The sequence below is a fragment of the Oryx dammah genome, unplaced genomic scaffold, assembly GCF_014754425.2.
Source record: "Oryx dammah isolate SB20612 unplaced genomic scaffold, SCBI_Odam_1.1 HiC_scaffold_28, whole genome shotgun sequence".
Taxonomy (NCBI): domain Eukaryota; kingdom Metazoa; phylum Chordata; class Mammalia; order Artiodactyla; family Bovidae; genus Oryx; species Oryx dammah.
Window position 1 is genome coordinate 22,071,216 of NW_024070212.1, and position 18,659 is coordinate 22,089,874.

The 18,659-nt window shown below is 42.3% G+C and overlaps 1 protein-coding gene across 1 annotated transcript in view; it reads left to right on the top strand.

Annotated features, from left to right (window-relative positions):
- NOTCH2 (notch receptor 2) overlaps positions 1-18,659 on the top strand; it is a 178,105-nt gene that overhangs the window by 110,876 nt on the left and 48,570 nt on the right. The window contains exons 6-12 of the mRNA XM_040230917.1: positions 5,488-5,721; positions 7,077-7,232; positions 7,719-7,907; positions 9,084-9,197; positions 10,005-10,118; positions 11,785-12,018; positions 16,881-16,991. Of these exons, the coding sequence (XP_040086851.1) occupies positions 5,488-5,721; positions 7,077-7,232; positions 7,719-7,907; positions 9,084-9,197; positions 10,005-10,118; positions 11,785-12,018; positions 16,881-16,991 (1,152 nt within the window). The remainder of the gene's footprint in view (positions 1-5,487; positions 5,722-7,076; positions 7,233-7,718; positions 7,908-9,083; positions 9,198-10,004; positions 10,119-11,784; positions 12,019-16,880; positions 16,992-18,659) is intronic.

Consider the following 18,659-nt stretch of genomic DNA (forward strand, 5'->3'; position numbering starts at 1 on the left):
ACGTGGATAAGTCACTATACCTCACTGGTCCTAGTTTTGTTTGTAAAATGAGCACATTAGATTGAATCCAAGGACTGTTTCATCACTGATGCCAAGTGTCTGGTACAGCAGCTGATATATAAACTGAGGTGAATGACCAACAGAATTCGTGCTTTCATGGAACTTTTAGTCTAACAGAGACTGTAAAATATAAATGAATATAAAATTACACCATTTGATAAATGACAAGATGGACTGATCAGAGTAGATGCAATGAAGGAGAAAAAAGATGAAATGTGAGCTTGAAGATCTGCCTAAGTTATGAAGAAGGTCAAGGTGGTGGTGGTGGTTTAGTCACAAAGTCGTGTCTGACTCTTGCAATGCCATGGACTGTAGCCTGCTAGGCTCCTCTGTCCATGGGATTCTCCAGGCAAGGATACTGGAATGGGTTGCCATTTCCTTCTCCAGGGGATCTTCCCAACCCAAGAATTGAACCTGGTTCTCCTGCATTGCAGGCAGATGGTTTATCAACTGAGCTATGAGGGAAGGCTGAAGGTCAAGGTATGAGAAGTTAATTAACCATATAAGTAAGAGGAAGAATATTTAAGGTGGAGAGGACAGGCTATGCAGAGGCTCTGAGGTAGGAAAGAACTTGTTTAAGGAACCAACAATAAGCCATGTAGCTAGAATAAAATACATGAAGGAAAGATAGACTTGAGATACAGTTAGGAGGCAAAAGCTATCACCCAGAGAGTTATCAGTATATACTAGTGGCTCTGAGTGTTTAAGGTGGCGCTAACAGTAAAGAACCCACCTACCAATTCAGGAGACATAAGAGATGTGGGTTTAAGGGACACAGGTTCGATCTGGGTCAGGAATATCCCCTGGAGGAGGAAAGGGCAACTCGCTCCAGTATTCCTTGCCTGGAAAAATCCCATGGACAGAGGAGTCTGGTGGGCTACAGTCCATGAAGTCGCGAAGAGTTGGATACGACTGAGCGACTTAGCATGCTAAGTGTTTAAGGTGTCAGCCTTCATACCAAGTTAGTCCAGGTTTATATGGCAGTAGAGAAAGTAGTTTTTAGAAACAAGTTATTTCCTTTCTAGTAGGAGATGGTTAAAACCTAATAGCCCACTGCCTTAATCCCAATGTTAGATACCAGTAGCCTGCAATAACTGGCAGGTGAAATTAGTAAGAGGGATAATTGATGCCTTCACAAACTTGCCCAACCGAGCTTTGTGCAACTTATTTTGGGAGTTCACCATCAAGGTTTGTGTGCTGGCACAATGATGGTACATGCTGAGACTTGTTTGGATTGAAGGTATAGTGGCCAGGTAGGGCATGGAAAGAACGCAGCTCTGTCTTTTCACCAGGGGCTTTTATATGCTAGGTAGCTAGCTCCTAACTTAGTGCTTTCTCCTTTTCTCCCAACTAACACAAAGTCATTTGCTTTTAGTTCACGTTATATTCTACTGACAGACTAATGTTCATATGCAGATTTGATCATATCTTCCCTCACCTGTGAGCCTGCAATAATTCTCCTTTGTCATATCAAGTTCAAAATTCATATAAGAATTCAGAGCCTCAAATGATCTCCAGCCTTTTCTTGTTTTAAACCCATCTCAAGAATATACTCCAGTCCCTTTGATATGTTCAAGATCTAAGCCCACAAACCTGAGTGAACCTTCTTCCTCCAGCCCAGGCAGATGCTTTTTTGCCATGGAGTAGTGGGAAAAGCTGAATGCACCCAACCTCTCTAGAATACCACCAAGAAACTTTACTGTTTCAATATTTAGTGACTTTTTTTCTTTGTCAGTTTCTACCAAGGGTCTTCTTTTCTTGACTCATGCTTCCATCCCTTTTAGGTGTGCTTTAAGACCCTAGAATCAGGGACTTAGCCTGTAGGTCTTATTGATCAGACCCAGAGTTGGATAATTAACTCTGCTGTAGTGGAAAGAACAGTAGTTTTAGAGTCAAACTGATCTGGGTTTGAATGACAGTGTCTCTGACTTACCAGTTTTTGGCTCTGGGCAGGGGTGGTAGGGTCGGTGGTTACTTAACCTTTCTGAGCCTCATGTTTCTTATTTTTAGGCTTTTGCATTGGTTTTCTCCTTTGCCAAGAGGGAGGTGACATGAAAGAAGTGCAGTATGTTAGTAGACTTTCCATTGGGAATTTTGGAACAAGCAATTTTGTGGTACCCTGGTCACTCTTCTAACATTCCAAATGTAATAACTGGTTGCTGGAATTGGAATGAGGAAAAAATTCTGGCATAAATATGCCTGGGAGGGGTTTTGTTTTGTTCTGGAGAAATATGCCCGAACCTTAGAGGAAAATGATCCATTCTATAAAAGATTACGTATAAGCCAGGATTCTTTTGACTCTCCAGATTTGATTTCTCTAACAGTATCTGACAGCAAACACAAAACGCCTTAGGTATTTGACCTTCAAAAATCAATCTCATTGGAAAAATAGTCAGCTGTACTCAAAAAATACATTTGACTTTTGGATAGTAATTTGAAGTCATAAGTTTTTCCAGTAATCCGATCATATGAGTCATGATTTTAATCCTCCCCTCCCCCAACCTGTCTCCTTCCCCATGCCTCTGTGTGCTTGGGAAGACTGAGATGCAGAGAGGTTGTTTGGATGTGGTGAGATTCACACCTTAAGTCTTTGTCAAGGATTTTAGAGTCAGCAGCTCTAGTTCAGATCCCAGCCCTCCTGTACCCCTCGCCTAATGACAGGTGAGTTATGTCACCTCTCTGAGCACGTTTCCTCAATGAGACAGTGATTGCAACACCTCAAGCCCAGTACGTGGTTCACAGTAAGCCATTAGTGACTCTTGATTTCCTTTCCCAAGAGTACAAAATTTTTATTCCAAACATTATTTCATTAACCTAGCCTGTCTCACTATAATATTTAAGTGTCTGGGTGTTATATAATGTATATGAAATATATTTGAGATTTATATATATGAGTACAGTGTCTTGTACTCAGAATTATCATGGAACCAATAAGAAAAACAACTTCCAAATTTCTCACAAGCAGCAAGTCTTGATGGTAGCATAGGTATTTTGAGTTAGCATTAGTGTAAGAGACAAGACTCTGAGGAATTCCCAGGTTGCAGAAACTCTTCACCTGCTTCTTGGTTATGTTTTCATTTCTATATCCCACCTGCATCTTAACGACACATCTGCCATTACTCTGAGGTAGCATTTCTGCCAGAAAAGTAAGGGAGCAAAGCTTTCTATACTGACATCATCTACCCTGGGGGAAATGATTGCTCCTACACTTCCTCCCTCCCTCTGTACTAGTAAATGCTGTCGGATGCAACAGAGAGATCCCCATCTCAAATTAGGGAAACCTGCTGGAAGGGACATCTTTCAGACTGGCTTTGCTCGTAAATAGGCTTAGAAAGAGCCAGTCTTTGTGAACAGCTGAAGCTAGTAACTTGAATGTCCCGGATTCTGTTTTTCTTTTTTGTGCACTTCTGTTCATTAGTATCACACCATGTGTAGACTGGTCACATTTTTGTTTTAGTCCATGTGGCAAAGGGTCCCTAGTCCAAAAGTTTGGAACAGAGACACAGTGACAGAGCTTGTATCAGATGTCCATCCTGGATCAGGAAGGTGTGATCATGGGAATACGTGGTGGCTCCTTCAGGTATTATACGGATGAAGTGGAGGGAGAAGAGCAGCACAGAAGGAGGGGCCCTGAGCACAGAGTTCCGGAGTTGCCCACACACTGCCATCTTAGGCAGTGGGATCTTAGCTGGGAATATGAAAAATGCTCCTGAACTGAGTTTGCTTGCAGCCCAGTGATGGGAGATGGATGTACAATCAAAGTGCAGTGGAATGATGTTGGTTCTGTAATAATGGATGCATTGGTTAAATAGGAGTAAAGAATAGGTGGTCAGTTAGGTTGGCTCAGACACAGAAGCCCCTGTTGGCAATGATGGCTGCACAGTTGGGCACTTTGCAGACTTTGAAAGTCCTTGAGCCAGCTGACTTATTATCTGGGGACTAGGTATAGCCCTGGCGTTTTCTAAGTATGAATGCCCTGTGCTTTATCGTTAAGAGGCCTCTGCATCAGAGTGCCTCTTTGAATTATTCAGTGAGCTTTTTACAAAGAAAGAATTAAGGATATCTTGAGGGTTTTGTCATGTTCTGTTTTAGAGAGTTCATATGATCTGAATATTCATTCCCTTTGGTAGTTTCTTAAACCTATTGAAAGACAACTTATTATAAGACAGATTCATCAACTTGTTTTACAACTCAGGTAACCTGGCATTTAACTGCTGGTCAATTACAAATCCGTTGCTTTTAAGTAGCTTAAAAATAACTCCTATTCCCTGTCATGAGGCCGGAGAGTGTTTGCCACAGTCCCTATCCTTTGCTGTTGCGGTGACCTGTGGTATATCCATTGATGGTCTCATGTTTATCATCCTTTAGTTTGCTTCCTCAGGCAGAACAAGCTGATCCTTTTCCATCTTCTGCTGCGTGAGGTCAACTTTCTACATCTTATTCCACGACTCCATCTTTGGCTCCAGTCTCTTCATCTTGGCTTTGTGTTTCACATTTATATTCTACCATGGCTTTTATTGTCCTTAACTGCTTGATTTTTCTCTCTGCCCTTTGTTGCTCTTGCATATATTTTTTAATTAAAGTTTCTATTTTGAGATCATTGTAGTTTTGCAGAAATTTATAAGTATTAACAGAGGAATACTGTTTACCTTTAACCAAGTCTTCCCCAATGGTAACATCGTCACTTGCAAGACTACTATCTAATATCATAATCAGAATATTGACATTGATATAGTCAAGATACAAAATGGTAGCCTTAACATTTTGATTTTTAAGGTTGCTTCTCATCCTTACTCATCTCTTAGACCCTTCTCTCCTTGCTCTTCTCACATTCATTGTCCTGGGAATTTAACCAAATCTGATTTAAGGCTCTTACAAGACTCAATTTTCTCTCTGGTAGGCTGGCTAGACTTCATGCTGTCAGAGTTTCTAGGGATAGAACTTGCCTTCCCTAAATTATCTGCCTAGAATTTGGATGTCTCTCTCTGCTCTGCTAAGTCACTTCAGTCGTGTCCGACTCTGTGTGACCCCATAGACGGCAGCCCACCAGGCTCCCCCGTCCCTGGGATTCTCCAGGCAAGAACACTGGGGTGGGTTGCCATTTCCTTCTCCAATGCATGAAAGTGAAAAGTGAAAGGGAAGTCTCTCAGTCGTGTCCAACTCTTCGCAACCCCATGGACTGCAGCCTTCCAGGCTCCTCCGTCCATGGGATTTCCCAGGCAAGAGTACTGGAGTGGGGTGCCATCGCCTTCTCCGTTGGATGTCTCTAGGTGGCCTTAAAAGTCATGTGAGAACCGGGTTTGTCTGTGAGTTAATTTTGCCATAAGTTCACGCAGGTCACATGAGGGTGAAGAACGTGTGGGGGTTGGTATGGTACTAATCCTCTGAGACTCAGAGCCCTAAACAAAAACACTTTTCCCCCCAAAGGACAGTTCTGCACAGAGGATGTGGATGAGTGCCTGCTGCAACCCAATGCCTGTCAGAACGGGGGCACCTGTACCAACCGCAACGGGGGCTACGGCTGTGTATGTGTGAATGGCTGGAGTGGGGACGACTGCAGTGAGAATATCGATGACTGTGCCTTTGCCTCCTGCACCCCAGGCTCCACCTGCATCGATCGTGTAGCTTCCTTCTCTTGTATGTGCCCAGAAGGAAAGGCAGGTAAGGCTGGCAGAAGAACAGAGCTGAAAGGGTGAAAGGGCTGGTGAGCATTCAGGACTTCTGCCTGCGTCTCTTTCATCCCTTTTGGGGTATGTCCTTTTAAGTTTCATCTTTTGGAACATGGCACCCAAAGCTCTTCTTCTGGAAATGTAATTGGTAGCCAAAGTGCTGTGAAGTTCGTCTTCTTCTGTAGGACTTTTAGCTCACAGCTCCATGTACCTCAGTGTTTCATCCACCCAAAATGAAAGTAACTCTTGCCTTGGAAACATCTGTTACCTCCATAAGATTTTAAACTAAAAGACAGCTCAGAAATTAAGGTAAATTTCTCAGAAATTAAGACAAAATTACTCACAAATAGAGGTAGGTACTTAATTTTAAGAAGAAATAATCCATTTACTCAGAAAAGGTTAGCAAGAGGGAAACAGTGAAGTGTATTCCAGCTCTCAATATTGCCCTATAGGGGAAGGTTTTCACCAACTGCAAAGTTAACATTGCTCTAGCCTCTGAGTTTAACAGTTCTGGGTCTAGGAATAGAGCAGTGAGAGGAGGAATGTTACAGAAGGAGATTGCTTAGCGATAGAACTTTGTGCCCAGCAGTTTTGAAATGTTCCTGTATCTATGCCTTTTCAAAAGCCCCGCCTCCAGCTTTGTAGAAGAAGCCTTAGTCACCTCTTCTTAAGCTAATTGCAGACTGGAAAATCCAGTTCCCATGTGAACTATGCAGAACATGGGGCCTAGTCATGTCTTCAGAGTCCTGAGGGCACTTGAGCCAGGAATGTTGACACTATTAAAAAGCTGCCCAAGTATATGCTGATGATGTTCAGCTGGGTTTGTTTTTTTTTTTCTTCTGAGGCTAATGAAACACAGGTGGCCCCAAGATCATCAGGTAGCATGATCTTGGGAAAGTGGGTTGCCAGTTAACATATAGGATGTATGTAATATTTGGGACATAGAGTAGATAATTATTTGTTGTTTATCTGGAATTCAGATTGAACTGGGCAGCCTCCGTTTTTATGTGTTAGACATGACAGCCTAGTGGGAAGGATATCTCCCTTTTCCTGACTCCAGCATCCAACCATCTCACAAATCCCTCACATTATCTACCCTTGAGGAGGGGTCCAGCTGAAGGCTCAGATTCAGAGTGTAGAGAGAGGTGTCTGCAGAAGCTTCTTGCTTTGCAGTTAGCTGCAGCATGTCCCTAAGGCAGGATCAGGCAAAGGGGAAACTGCCTCTAAATCTTCACATTGGCTTCTGACGTGCCAGTCCTAAGGTGTTCAATCCTCCATGAAAGAGAAACTCATTCCCCAGGTAAGGGGCATTTTCTCTTTCTTCTCCTTTCCCCACCCCTGTGACAGGTCTCTTATGTCATCTGGATGACGCGTGCATTAGCAACCCCTGCCACAAGGGGGCGCTGTGTGACACCAACCCTCTGAATGGACAGTATATTTGCACCTGCCCACAAGGCTACAAAGGGAGCGACTGTACAGAAGACGTGGACGAGTGTGCCATGGGTGAGTACACAGAACCCTTCCTACTCCTGTCGGTCGGGCTCAGCGGACACTTCCGCTGAAGCACGCTTCACTCTGCATGCAGGTTCCATCCAAACCTCAGGCCTGTTACATGCCCTCTGTTTACAGCTGACCTTTCAGTGTGACCATATAGTCTATCCTGGGAATTTAAATATACAGGAGGTTTGTGCTTGACTTGTAACATGGATCCCTACCTTAGCGACTGTTTGGGCATAAGAACAGCAGAGACACACAAGAGTTGAGATGGCCCTCGTTCGTCTTTCTTTCCCTATTTCCTTCCTTCCTTCTTCATTTAATTATTTATTTACTTACTTTCTGATTGATTGATTAGAATGACGCAAGAAATTGAGAATCAGATTATTAAAGGACTGGCCCTAGTGCTACTAATCTGACCCACTTCTGTAGTCCACGTTTGTGGAAGCTCCATCGAGTGCTTTGATCCTGGTTATGGGTGCTTGTGTCTTCCAGCCAACAGCAATCCTTGTGAGCATGCAGGAAAATGTGTGAACACAGATGGTGCCTTCCACTGTGAGTGTCTGAAGGGCTATGCAGGACCTCGTTGTGAGATGGACATCAATGAGTGCCACTCAGACCCCTGCAAGAATGATGCCACCTGTTTGGATAAGATTGGAGGCTTCACGTGTCTGTGCATGCCAGGTACATGGGCCGTCGGTGTGTGGGGTCTAGACCAGAGACCTTGCACTGTGCTTGTCTTAGGCAGAGCACTCAGTACAGTGTGGCATTTCCATAAGCTCTGTTGGCATTTAATCCCTAGCCACGGGACCCTTAGGGCTTCCCTGGTGCCTCAGTGGTAAAGAATCTGCCTGCAGTACAGGAGCCTCTGGAGACATTGGTTTGATCCCTGGGTTGGAAAGATCCCCTGGAGGTGGGCATGGCAACCCACTCCAGTGTTCTTGCCTGGAGAATCCCATGGACAGAACAGCCTGTTGGGTTATAATCCATTGGGTCGCAAAGAGTCGAACACGACTGAAGCGACTTAGCATGCACATATGCAAGGGGACCCTTAAGGACTAAGGCCCATGTTAAAATTCTTAGATCTATGGAAGACAGTCCCATCATGTCAAAACCCAGATACTTGTGAGAGAAAAATTCAGAAGATTTTTAAAATGCAAGTATACTTTGATTTAATAAAGTATTTATCATAAAAATTCTTTAAATAGCAAGCTTTCCTTATCCCCTGATATATTATAAATAGCATACCATTCCATTTATAGAAAATAATATTACCCATAATTGTATAGGAACTTGCTGTTTATCTCATGGTGAGATACACATGCTATGTTATATCTTGGAACTCTTCTGCAGAGACCTCTGCTTGAATCCTTAGAGAGCACAGCTGAACTTTAGCTTAAAATGACAGCTGTCAGGGGCTGCTTGGCCTGATTAAGGGTGCTAACCACTCTAGCCGTGGCAGGCCCTCCTGACTTTGACTTCCACCCTGAGTACAGCAGCATCTCTGATTCATTCAGCTGGTCCTTAGGACTGGGGACCCTGTGGGTCTGGCACTGTCCTGGAAGCAATGCCTGGACTGATCCGAGAATGTAGTTCAGTCTTTGTTGGCATGCTAGGGCTTACCAAGGTCTTTGGAGGTAACCGCTTCTCCGTCTCCACAGTGACATGGATATCCCAGACTATGCCCGTGTCTGACTGATGCTCACAGTGACTGTTTTCAATCATGGCATAGTCCTCTTTTCCCTCTGCAGAAATGTTCATACGCATAGAGGATGTAGTCAGCTTTATGAATTTGTGCTTTCTTGGCTAGAATATGCCTTTGTCTTTTTCTGAGCCGCTTGTGTGGTCCATTTTGTTCAGGTTTCAAAGGTGTGCATTGTGAGTTGGAGATAAATGAATGTCAGAGCAACCCTTGTGTGAACAATGGACAGTGTGTGGATAAAGTCAATCGCTTCCAGTGTCTGTGTCCGCCTGGTAAGTGCCCACCACCTGCCCCTGTTTTCTTTGAAAGCACAAAGCTTCTGACCGCAGGGAAGAGAGGAGGGAGAGAATGTGTGTGGGCTCTACATGAGGAAGTCATTAAAGTGAGCGCTTTGGGGTAGGAGTGTGTGTGCACAGAAGTGGGGGATTTGCTTCAGCTAGTATAGCTTCCAAATCCTTTGTGGCCAGAAGTCCAAGTCTGTTCTGAATGGCCCATGACCTCGCCGTCTGTGTGTACATTTCAGAAAGTTCATACCTCACGGAAGCCCTTAGTTCTAGGTTATTCAGGATTTTATTTTTTCCTGTGAGTCATATTCTTGAAACCTTTCTCTGAGATGATTATTTTTAGACATTTCACCCATGGGTACATTAATAGCACAAGTCAGTTCTTTCCAAAGAATGCTGTGTCTCTCCTTTTGCCCCCCTCAGCCATTGTGGAAGACATGCTGAATTTTCTGCCTTAGGCTATAGCCTCTCTTGTTTCTTCAGAGAGAAGGTCCCAGTTCCTGTGCAGCTACATTCACTTCTTAGGGGGTTCTGTCTGTATGCATTCAGTTCCTACTTTAAGTTGAAGTGAAATCTATACTGGGAAGAAAAAGAGGTGAGAGAGACACCCCGGGGCCTCTGATGCCCTGAGCCTCACCCGTTATCCCAGGTACCTGTTCAGGATAAAAATTCTCCATGTGCTGATCCAGGGGTATAAGCCTGCCAATAACAGCCCAGCTCTTCCTGGGCATCACTCTGATAGTGAGGAAAACATAAGATAATCCTTTGACGTGTGTCATCATGTGCCCTTTTAAGGATTCACGGGGCCAGTTTGCCAGATCGATATTGACGACTGTTCTAGTACTCCGTGTCTGAATGGGGCAAAGTGTATAGATCACCCGAATGGTTACGAGTGCCAGTGTGCCACAGGTAAGACTTTTTCACTTCTTATTCTCCTGGTAGGTCCATCTGCACTAAATAGGAGACTGTCCTCTTCTCGCTGCCCTGCCAGGCCAGTCTACTAATGGGCTGCTCTGTGTTTAGAAGGGGCTTCTTCCAGCCTCTTTCTTGCTGCTCTCCCTGTTTCCTTCTACAACACCTGCTTCCTTCACCACAATGATGGCCTGGCCTGGACATTTCCATTTGATGTCCCCGTCTTTCTAGGGCAGATTTTGGCAATGGCGAGTTTCCAGCTGGCTTTGCCTTACTCCTCTGCAAAAGGGAAGGATTCCAGCTGAAAACTATTTGTCATTGGGGCTTCTCAGCAGGAGGCCCGTCTCTGTGTTTCTTGAGGCAAGGGATCGAACAAAGGCTCAGAAATGCAGTGGTGGGCAAGTGCAGAGATTTTCTGCATAAATATGATTGATGCTTTGAGAGTCAAATGTGTATCTGGACAGGGGAGAGAGCTCTATCTGGGAAAGCTTGGGTCCTCTTTCCGGACTCCTGCTACTAGAATCAAAAAGAATGTTTACAAATATTCTACATTTCTGATCTGTGGCGACATTTCTAATTTGGGAGTGGATTTGAATAAGCCAGACATTTCTTGTTACACATTTGCTTCTGCACAGACCATTATTGTGTAGAGAAGGATTCGAAATTATTAGAAAAGATAATTTCCCAGTTTCTTTTTTATCTGACTGTTTAAGAAAGAAGTTATGAATATAATTCAGGACATTTTTTTCTTATTTTAAAAAATGGATTCTTAAAAGATTTTAAGCATCATGTGCATGATTTTTTTTGTGATCACAGAAAAGCAAACGAAGTCATAAACATAAACAGAGAACTACTGTTCCAGTAGTATTCGAATATTACCACTTATTAGGCCTTCTCAGAGTGGGCCCTGTCAGATGAGCCACTCAGCTTCCTTTTCTTTTCACAAACTCTGGTCTCTGTTGGAAAAGTTTCAGGTTAGGTCTTCTCTGGCTAAGATTATGCTTATGGAGTATAACCTTCACTGGAGAGAATTTAAACTTTGAACTCATGTTTAAAAGGGAGGAGAGTCCTTCCAAAGTCTCTTAAAAAGATTTAAGGTTGGATAAAGAAACTCTTATTTGCCCCCTTTAACTGTCTTAACTTGGTCATTTTATTTAACAAGTATTGGTTAAAAACTTACTATATTTGCATAGATTCCTGGGAGGTTGGGAGGAATAAAGAAAAGTTCTCTGTCCTCTCAGGTCAGAATTGGAAAGATATGGTACATGAAGTCATTCATTTAGTACCTATATATGCAGACTGGTTTGGGAGGAAAGGCATATAGAGATAAATACATTAAGGAAAATTATAGAGAGCTATTCCCCACTGAAGTCCAATATGCAATTAAGATGCAGTTAAAATGTCTCTGCAGTGAAATTATTGATCATTTAGAAAAAGCTATTTGAATTCTACAGATCTGACTTGAACAACTTCGTTTTAAACCAAACTCTAGGCTTGCCTTATGAATGGTGCAGATAGTCAGTTCCCATTGCTTATGGCCCACAGTATGAATTGTTTACGATATGGGATGTGTAGGATTAAGAGGACGCTGGAGCTACATGTCTGCTCAGGTGTGGAATGTGCACCTTGGGTTTTAAGTATCTTGGGTACAATTCCTTCTAAGGATTCACTGGTGTGTTGTGTGAGGAGAACATTGACAACTGTGACCCTGATCCTTGCCACCACGGCCAGTGTCAGGATGGCATTGATTCCTACACCTGCATCTGCAATCCGGGCTACATGGGCGCCATCTGCAGTGACCAGATAGACGAATGCTACAGCAGCCCTTGCCTGAATGAGGGTCGCTGCATCGACCTGGTGAATGGCTACCAGTGCAACTGCCAGCCGGGCACGTCAGGTAAGCCCACTCTTCACTGCCTTTGGAGTTTTCACCGTTTCTGTAAAACAGCTTACACCGATGTCTCCGACTTTCTCAGCACATGCTTAGGTACCAAAAATACAGTCTTGATTCTGAGAAGCACAGCCAAAGCACAGCCAGAAACATCTCAGGGGCAGATAGCTCTAGCCAGTAGGGAAGTCAAAGACAATAGCTTCACAGAGGTGATGATTCTGTATATGTGGTTTTTTTTTATCAAAAGGAGGCATACCACTTCAAAAAATTGAAATTATTATGGAAAATTGAAAACCTTCTTACTTTTGTGGCTCAATTGGACTGTCTTTTTCACCTTCCACCTTACTCAGATTAATGAAGTTGGTCCTTCCCTCTCCATCCCTCCTGTCCTTCCAGTAGTTTTTCCTCCCTTTAGAGTCCAGTATCTTTAATGGAGAAGGAAATGGCAATCCACTCCAGTATTCTTGCCTGGAGAATTCCATGGACAGAGGAGCCTGGCAGGCTGTAGTCCATGGGGTCATAAAGTCGGACATGACTGAGCAACTAACACACCACCTTTAACGGGTCGTCTTTCTTCTGCTGTTTTTCTCTGCTGGGCTTTGGGCATTTGGGGGACTAAGAGGGAGAGGAGAGACACTGCAACATGTCTGGGTTATTGTCAATTAGAATGCAGAGCTGTCGTTTCCCATCCCCAGTTCATGGCTGTTTCCTGCCTCCAGTTGAATGACGGCTTGTTAGTTGTGAGGGCATGCTACTCCTTGCTGGGGAAGTGTTGAGCTGTTTTCTCAGGCAGCAGCATTTCACAGATTTCAGTGGATTCTGTTTTACTTATTCGAGGAATAATTATGGTCACAACTGTGGTTAATGGACAGAGAAGTTCTGTGTCTCAGATCAAAGGAAAATGTATTAGTGGAAGATTAACTAGTGTGTGCCTTTGTTAGAAGGGAACCTGCCAATACAAGGAGTGATTTATTGAGAACTCATTCTCCATTTAAGGAAAATGGCCTGTGTAGGGGGCAAAGGTGGGGGAGGCGGTTAGCTGCCCTCATTTTATTTTGTTATTTCCAAATCCATTTCTTCAAACTTGTCAAAGGCCCTGGTCTTCATCCAGGAACTCGTACATGCCAAGTTTGAAAACAAAGTCCTTTTTGAGTTGCTCAAGCATACGAAAAACATCCCATTCCTTCCCAGTTGAAAATGCCTTCCCCCTCCCCACGTTTAGATAACTCTCTAAAAGAGCTGAATAGATCTTTGTGAAACCTTCCAAAAGCAATTTGCTTCCGGGCTGGTCCCCAGACATGAGAAATTGCAGTACGAAAAGAAATTTGAGAGATTTACAAGCAATTGAATGGATGCCTTTAGAATGGTGGGGCTGTTTTAGGCTTTGCTATCGTTCCCATTATAAAAAATGTACTGGAAACCTGGGTGAGTGGTGGGCTGGCAAGTATTTTGTTTTCTTTGGGATTATATTATTATGCCAGGATGGATCAGGTGTGTTCCCTGGGGAGTACAGAGAAGTCAAGGTGGAAGTAGCTGTCAGTGAGAAAGGCAGGTAGTAAATATCAGCGGTGTGCAGGCAGCATAAAGAAGGAAGGCACAGGTTCTTTCAGAAAATTGCCAGATTCATTCCTATGACTGGAGAATTCACGCAAAGAGATGCAGACCACATAAAGAGATCTTGGTCTGTAATGTTTGCAGAAGGACCTGGCACGTACAGGGAGCCTGGGTGAAAGGATTCACTCAATTAACCATATGAGTAGACTCTTGAGTTGCAATCTAAGAATCGACAACCCATTCATAACATAATCTGAGTTGGTAGCTTGGGGTTTGGATGAGTATATGGATAGAAGGGATACTTTACAATCTGCAGGTTATAATTGTAGTTTCTCACTCACTAAGTACTTAAAGCACAGTATACTACCCAGAATCACTATTAATGCCTTTTTTCACCTGTGATCTTAAGTAAGTTTGGGGGACGTTTAAAGTTATAGAAACTGCATTGACTAGCTAAAAGAACCATCAGCAAACAACAAATACAAAACAGACAAGCAGAAGGAATTCTGTGAAAGCACACAGAAGCATCTTACAGATTCCAAGTGAGAATTGAATAATGAGGCTTTGGGGGGATTAGCGGGCAGTAGGGCCACATGCAGACCACAGGTCACCCAGTTCATGTTCCAGTGTTCCAATGAGATAATTTCATTGGTCCAGCTTGAGCTGAGTGTCTCTTCCTGCTAGAATACAACATGGACTTGGGGGCAGTCTCATTAAACTGCATGGCTTCCTGGGGCCTGCCTTGGTTTGTTGTGGATTAATTGGGATTGTCAATCAAGGGCTAGACACATCTCCTAAAGGTATCCATTTGTAATTAAGGAATATTGAAACCTTTGCCTCATCTGTGGCTAGCAAGGCAGCATAGTCACATTAATCACAGTGACCAGTGTGGTGCGGTGAAGTGTATAGAATCCAGAGAGCTGGGTTCACATCCTAGCTGTGCTGATGTAATTGTACAAGTGCATGATAAAATGGGTGTAACACAAATTGGTTTGGCACTGAAGTGAGAAAATAAAGTTATATCAAGTGGGAAGCAGAGTATTTTGCTCACAATAATGACTCGATACATTTTCAATATAGTAATTATTAATAAATATTCACATAAAGTTTGAGTGAATAAATATTAGGCATTTTGTTGTGGAAATTTCATTTGTTAGTTTATATCCTAATTATCAGGCTTAATTTTTAGACTTTTTAAACTGCCAATATATTCTTTTATGATATCCAAATTCATCACTAAATTCATGTTAAGTAATATAACTGAGTATTTTTACAGAATAGTGGTAACAGTAGGGATTGGTGTATCTCTACTATTTAGTTACCTGTATCTATAATTAAACTTTCCTGAACATAGTCAAGCTCTGCCATTCATCTGGGGAATATACCAGGAGGAAGGCAACATACTCCAGGAGAAAGCTATGACTCTGTACGATTTGTCCTGAACTTTAGCCCTTAATAGTAACAATCAGTATCAAGCTTATAGTGGTAGATACAAGTCCCAAAATTCTAAGGAAAGCTTAAATTTTACCTCTGGAGCACAGTATTGCCATAGTTGTTTTCCTTGAAATGAACGACAGGCTGTTTCTTTCACTTAACTATTTGCTAAGTACTTAGGTCTGAATAGTCCTGGTTTGTCTGTCAGTTGCTCTGGGATTCTGTGAGAAAAGTTGCAGTTTCAGTTCAGTACTCAGTGACACAACTGCTTTTCCTGGAGACTGCTCTGTATGTTGGCATGCCACAGAATAGCTTTATGTGTATTTTCTATTTCATCACACAAAACAATAGAGGTATACTCAAGGGTCAAGGTGTAATCAAATCGTAAAGTTAATACTTTTGGCAGCTTCATCAAAGTCATTCTTAAGTGAAACTATCTTTTTTGTATTGTTTTAACTGAGTACATGGAGGTGAAGAATAAAAACACTAGTACAGTACAGTTTGGCACTTTCTGGATTCCTGCTAAGATGCCAGCAGTCATACCTCCATTGCTCTTTATTTTTTTAGTAAGATATTTATTGTAATCTAAAGCCATAGCTTTATCATCAAAATGGAAATATGGGAACTGGGTAATAATTTGGTTGGGTACAGTCTGATATTCTAAAGCAATCATGTCCATGGAGATCAATTAACAAGACCTACATAAGCAGTTAACGTTTTAAATTCAAAGATCCAAAATCAGAATTTTTGTCTTCCAACACCAACTCCACTCTCTCATTCACGACATCTGTCAAGAGTATTATATTTTCCTAGACATCCAGGTATGGTAACTCTGAATTTCCATGACTTCGCCTTTATTCTCTTCCTTGACTCAGTTTCTAAGTGATAAAGACTGTAACTCTTATGACCTCTCACATTCATCCTTTTGCTTTCATTCCTACTGGCATGTCCTTGGCCTTGGGCACCATTTCTTTAAACCAACTCCGTGTCATGGCCTGCCCAGTGTTCTTCTCACATTAATCCATCCCATACCCTTCACATTGACCTTTCATGCCACTCCAAATCATTGGCTTGTTAACCAGGGCCCCTTCATTTATGGGGGTGTCCTTCATTATGGGGTCCTTCATTTATGATTCTCATCTCACCATTTGCCCATGTGTCCCACCCCTGGGGTTAAACAAATCAAAGTACAGCTCTTACTGTGCCTCCTGCTGGCTGTCAGCTGCCTTGCAGATTTCTTCAGTGCTGAGCTACACTTTTTTTTTTTTTTAAATCTTCAACATTTCTGAAATTAGGAAGCACCTTATATTCAAGGTCATAGAAAACTGTCAGCCTCAGAATTAAGGCAGAAGTGATGACAGGCTCCTTGCTGCCTGTGACTGAGGATTGTTCAGTGTGTAAAAGGGATCAGTTCATCTAATTGTCATTGCAGCTGTATATTAACTTTGGATTCCTAATTTGTACTTAAAATGAGGCAACATATGCTATAAACTGCTCTGGATACTTGAGGCAAAAGAGATAAAAATCTCTGCCTTGATGGTGCATACATCATGAAGAACTGTTGCCAAGTTCTGAAGACTCTGTCACAGGGTTTGGTGGACTTTTTTTTTTTTAATCAATGAATTTAATTGCCTCCATTGCTTTTGTAACATTAGTGCAAATGCCAACACAATAAAAAAGACAAATAGTGGCTTAGTGTGATTAATACAGTCGTTTGATACCTTTGACAAGGTCTGGAAGACTGAACTTTCAGAAATGCTACATTCCTGTATTCAAGGGTGGCTAGATACTCATGAGATTTCCTAACACCCAGCATCACAGAGATCATTGGTGTTTCTGTGCTAATATTGCACGATTTCTCTTTGCTTTCATCTTTGCAGGTGTTAATTGTGAAATCAATTTTGATGACTGTGCAAGTAACCCATGCGTCCATGGTGTCTGTATGGATGGCGTTAATCGTTACAGCTGTGTCTGCTCACCAGGATTCACAGGTAATGGTCCTTTTTGTTGGGAGACTCCTCCTTCAGCCCCCTCACTTTGGGAAAAGGGCATCTAAAGGTTAGTTACTTTCAAATATATCTGACTTCTTCGTCTCTTGGAAGGTTAGAAGGCTGTTTCTCAGCTTCTCTGGCCCAGTTTTCAGGCCTTCCCTGAACTGTAACATGAAACTTTTCATTAGTTAGGGTTTTTAGGCCATGTGTTTATAGCTACTTAAAAAGGGTTTCTTTTCAGACCATGAGTTTCCATCACTGAGCTTAAGTTATATAGCTTCCATATTTTTCTATACTTAGTGGTGAATGCCTTCTAGAAAGGCATGGCCAAGGTAAAATTCTGTGAACACCTTATATGATTTTTTCTGAGTACTTCCTCTTATAAGTACTTGGCTAAGGTCAAAACTTAGCAAAGCAACCTATTTTTGGCTAGCATAGTGGGTTTTATTTTCTCTCCAGGAGGGAGAAAGTAAGTGACTAAAATAAAACTGGTTATAATTCTTAAATTCTTCTTAATTAAACCCCCCAGCTAGAACATTTATATATGCACCATGTGTATACACACACAAACGCACATACATCTTTTCTCTAATCTTCTTTTGTTGCTAATAAGATTACCTTTACCTTTTACCTTCCTGATCAAAAAGTACTAGGAGCTACTGAGGAAATATGAAGCCTGTTTCTGATACATCTGTTTGTCAAAGGCACCATCAGAGGGCGTGTAATGTGCCAGTCCCATTCTTGCTAGACAATGCCACACACAATAAGGCGCTTACATCATGATGTTACCATTGCATAAATACCATGTGGTCATTTGCAACCAATGTGAGAAACTTCCCACAGAGCTTTTTAAACTATAATGTCAAAAAGCCAAGAGATGCCTCTTTCTTGCTGGGAGCTTAACTCTCTCTGTATTTCACAATCCTTTGCACTGCTTGGTGTGATTGTGGACACGAGAGAGGAACGTTTGTGGCCTACATGGTCACCGTAATCTCTTCTCAGTGGAATATCACTCAGAAGACCAGGATGATGAGAGTTCTTATATCTAGTACCCAGCACTGCTGGTGTGGAACCAGATGTACTTCTGTATCCTGATATATGTTACTCCAACATTCAGTGACAGCCAACTGAATTTCTTTCAGACAGAATGGCATATGTACTTGTTTACATAGGTAATAAGAGGAGAATAGCTGCCACTTATTAAGGCCTTGTTTTGAGGTAGGCATTAAATCAAGTGCCTAGTCTCATTTAGTTGTCATTACTATTATTATTTCTACAGTATTGATGAGAAACCCTGAATTCAGAGAGCTTAAGTGGCAGTGCCAGTGCACTAGGGCCAGCATTCCACCCCGGGGGGTTCTGTTATAGAGTTCATACTCACTGCCACGTGACTGGACAGCAGAAGTGGGTGCCTGCTGTGGTTTCTTTTTAGATATATAAGCCTTAGACTCAACTTAAATTTTTTGGAAATGTCAGTGAATCATATGCTCTCTCTTTTTAACATTTAGCAAATCAGGAAGGTCATGGAGGGAGGACATAGGCTAAAAATATTCTAAAATAAACTTAAGGTGTAGCATGAAACTGTATAACCAAGGAATGGAATGTTTTGGTTACTGGGTGGTACCCTGTTCTTGGAACTGTTTTCTATGTCTGTTTTTTCTATTTGTT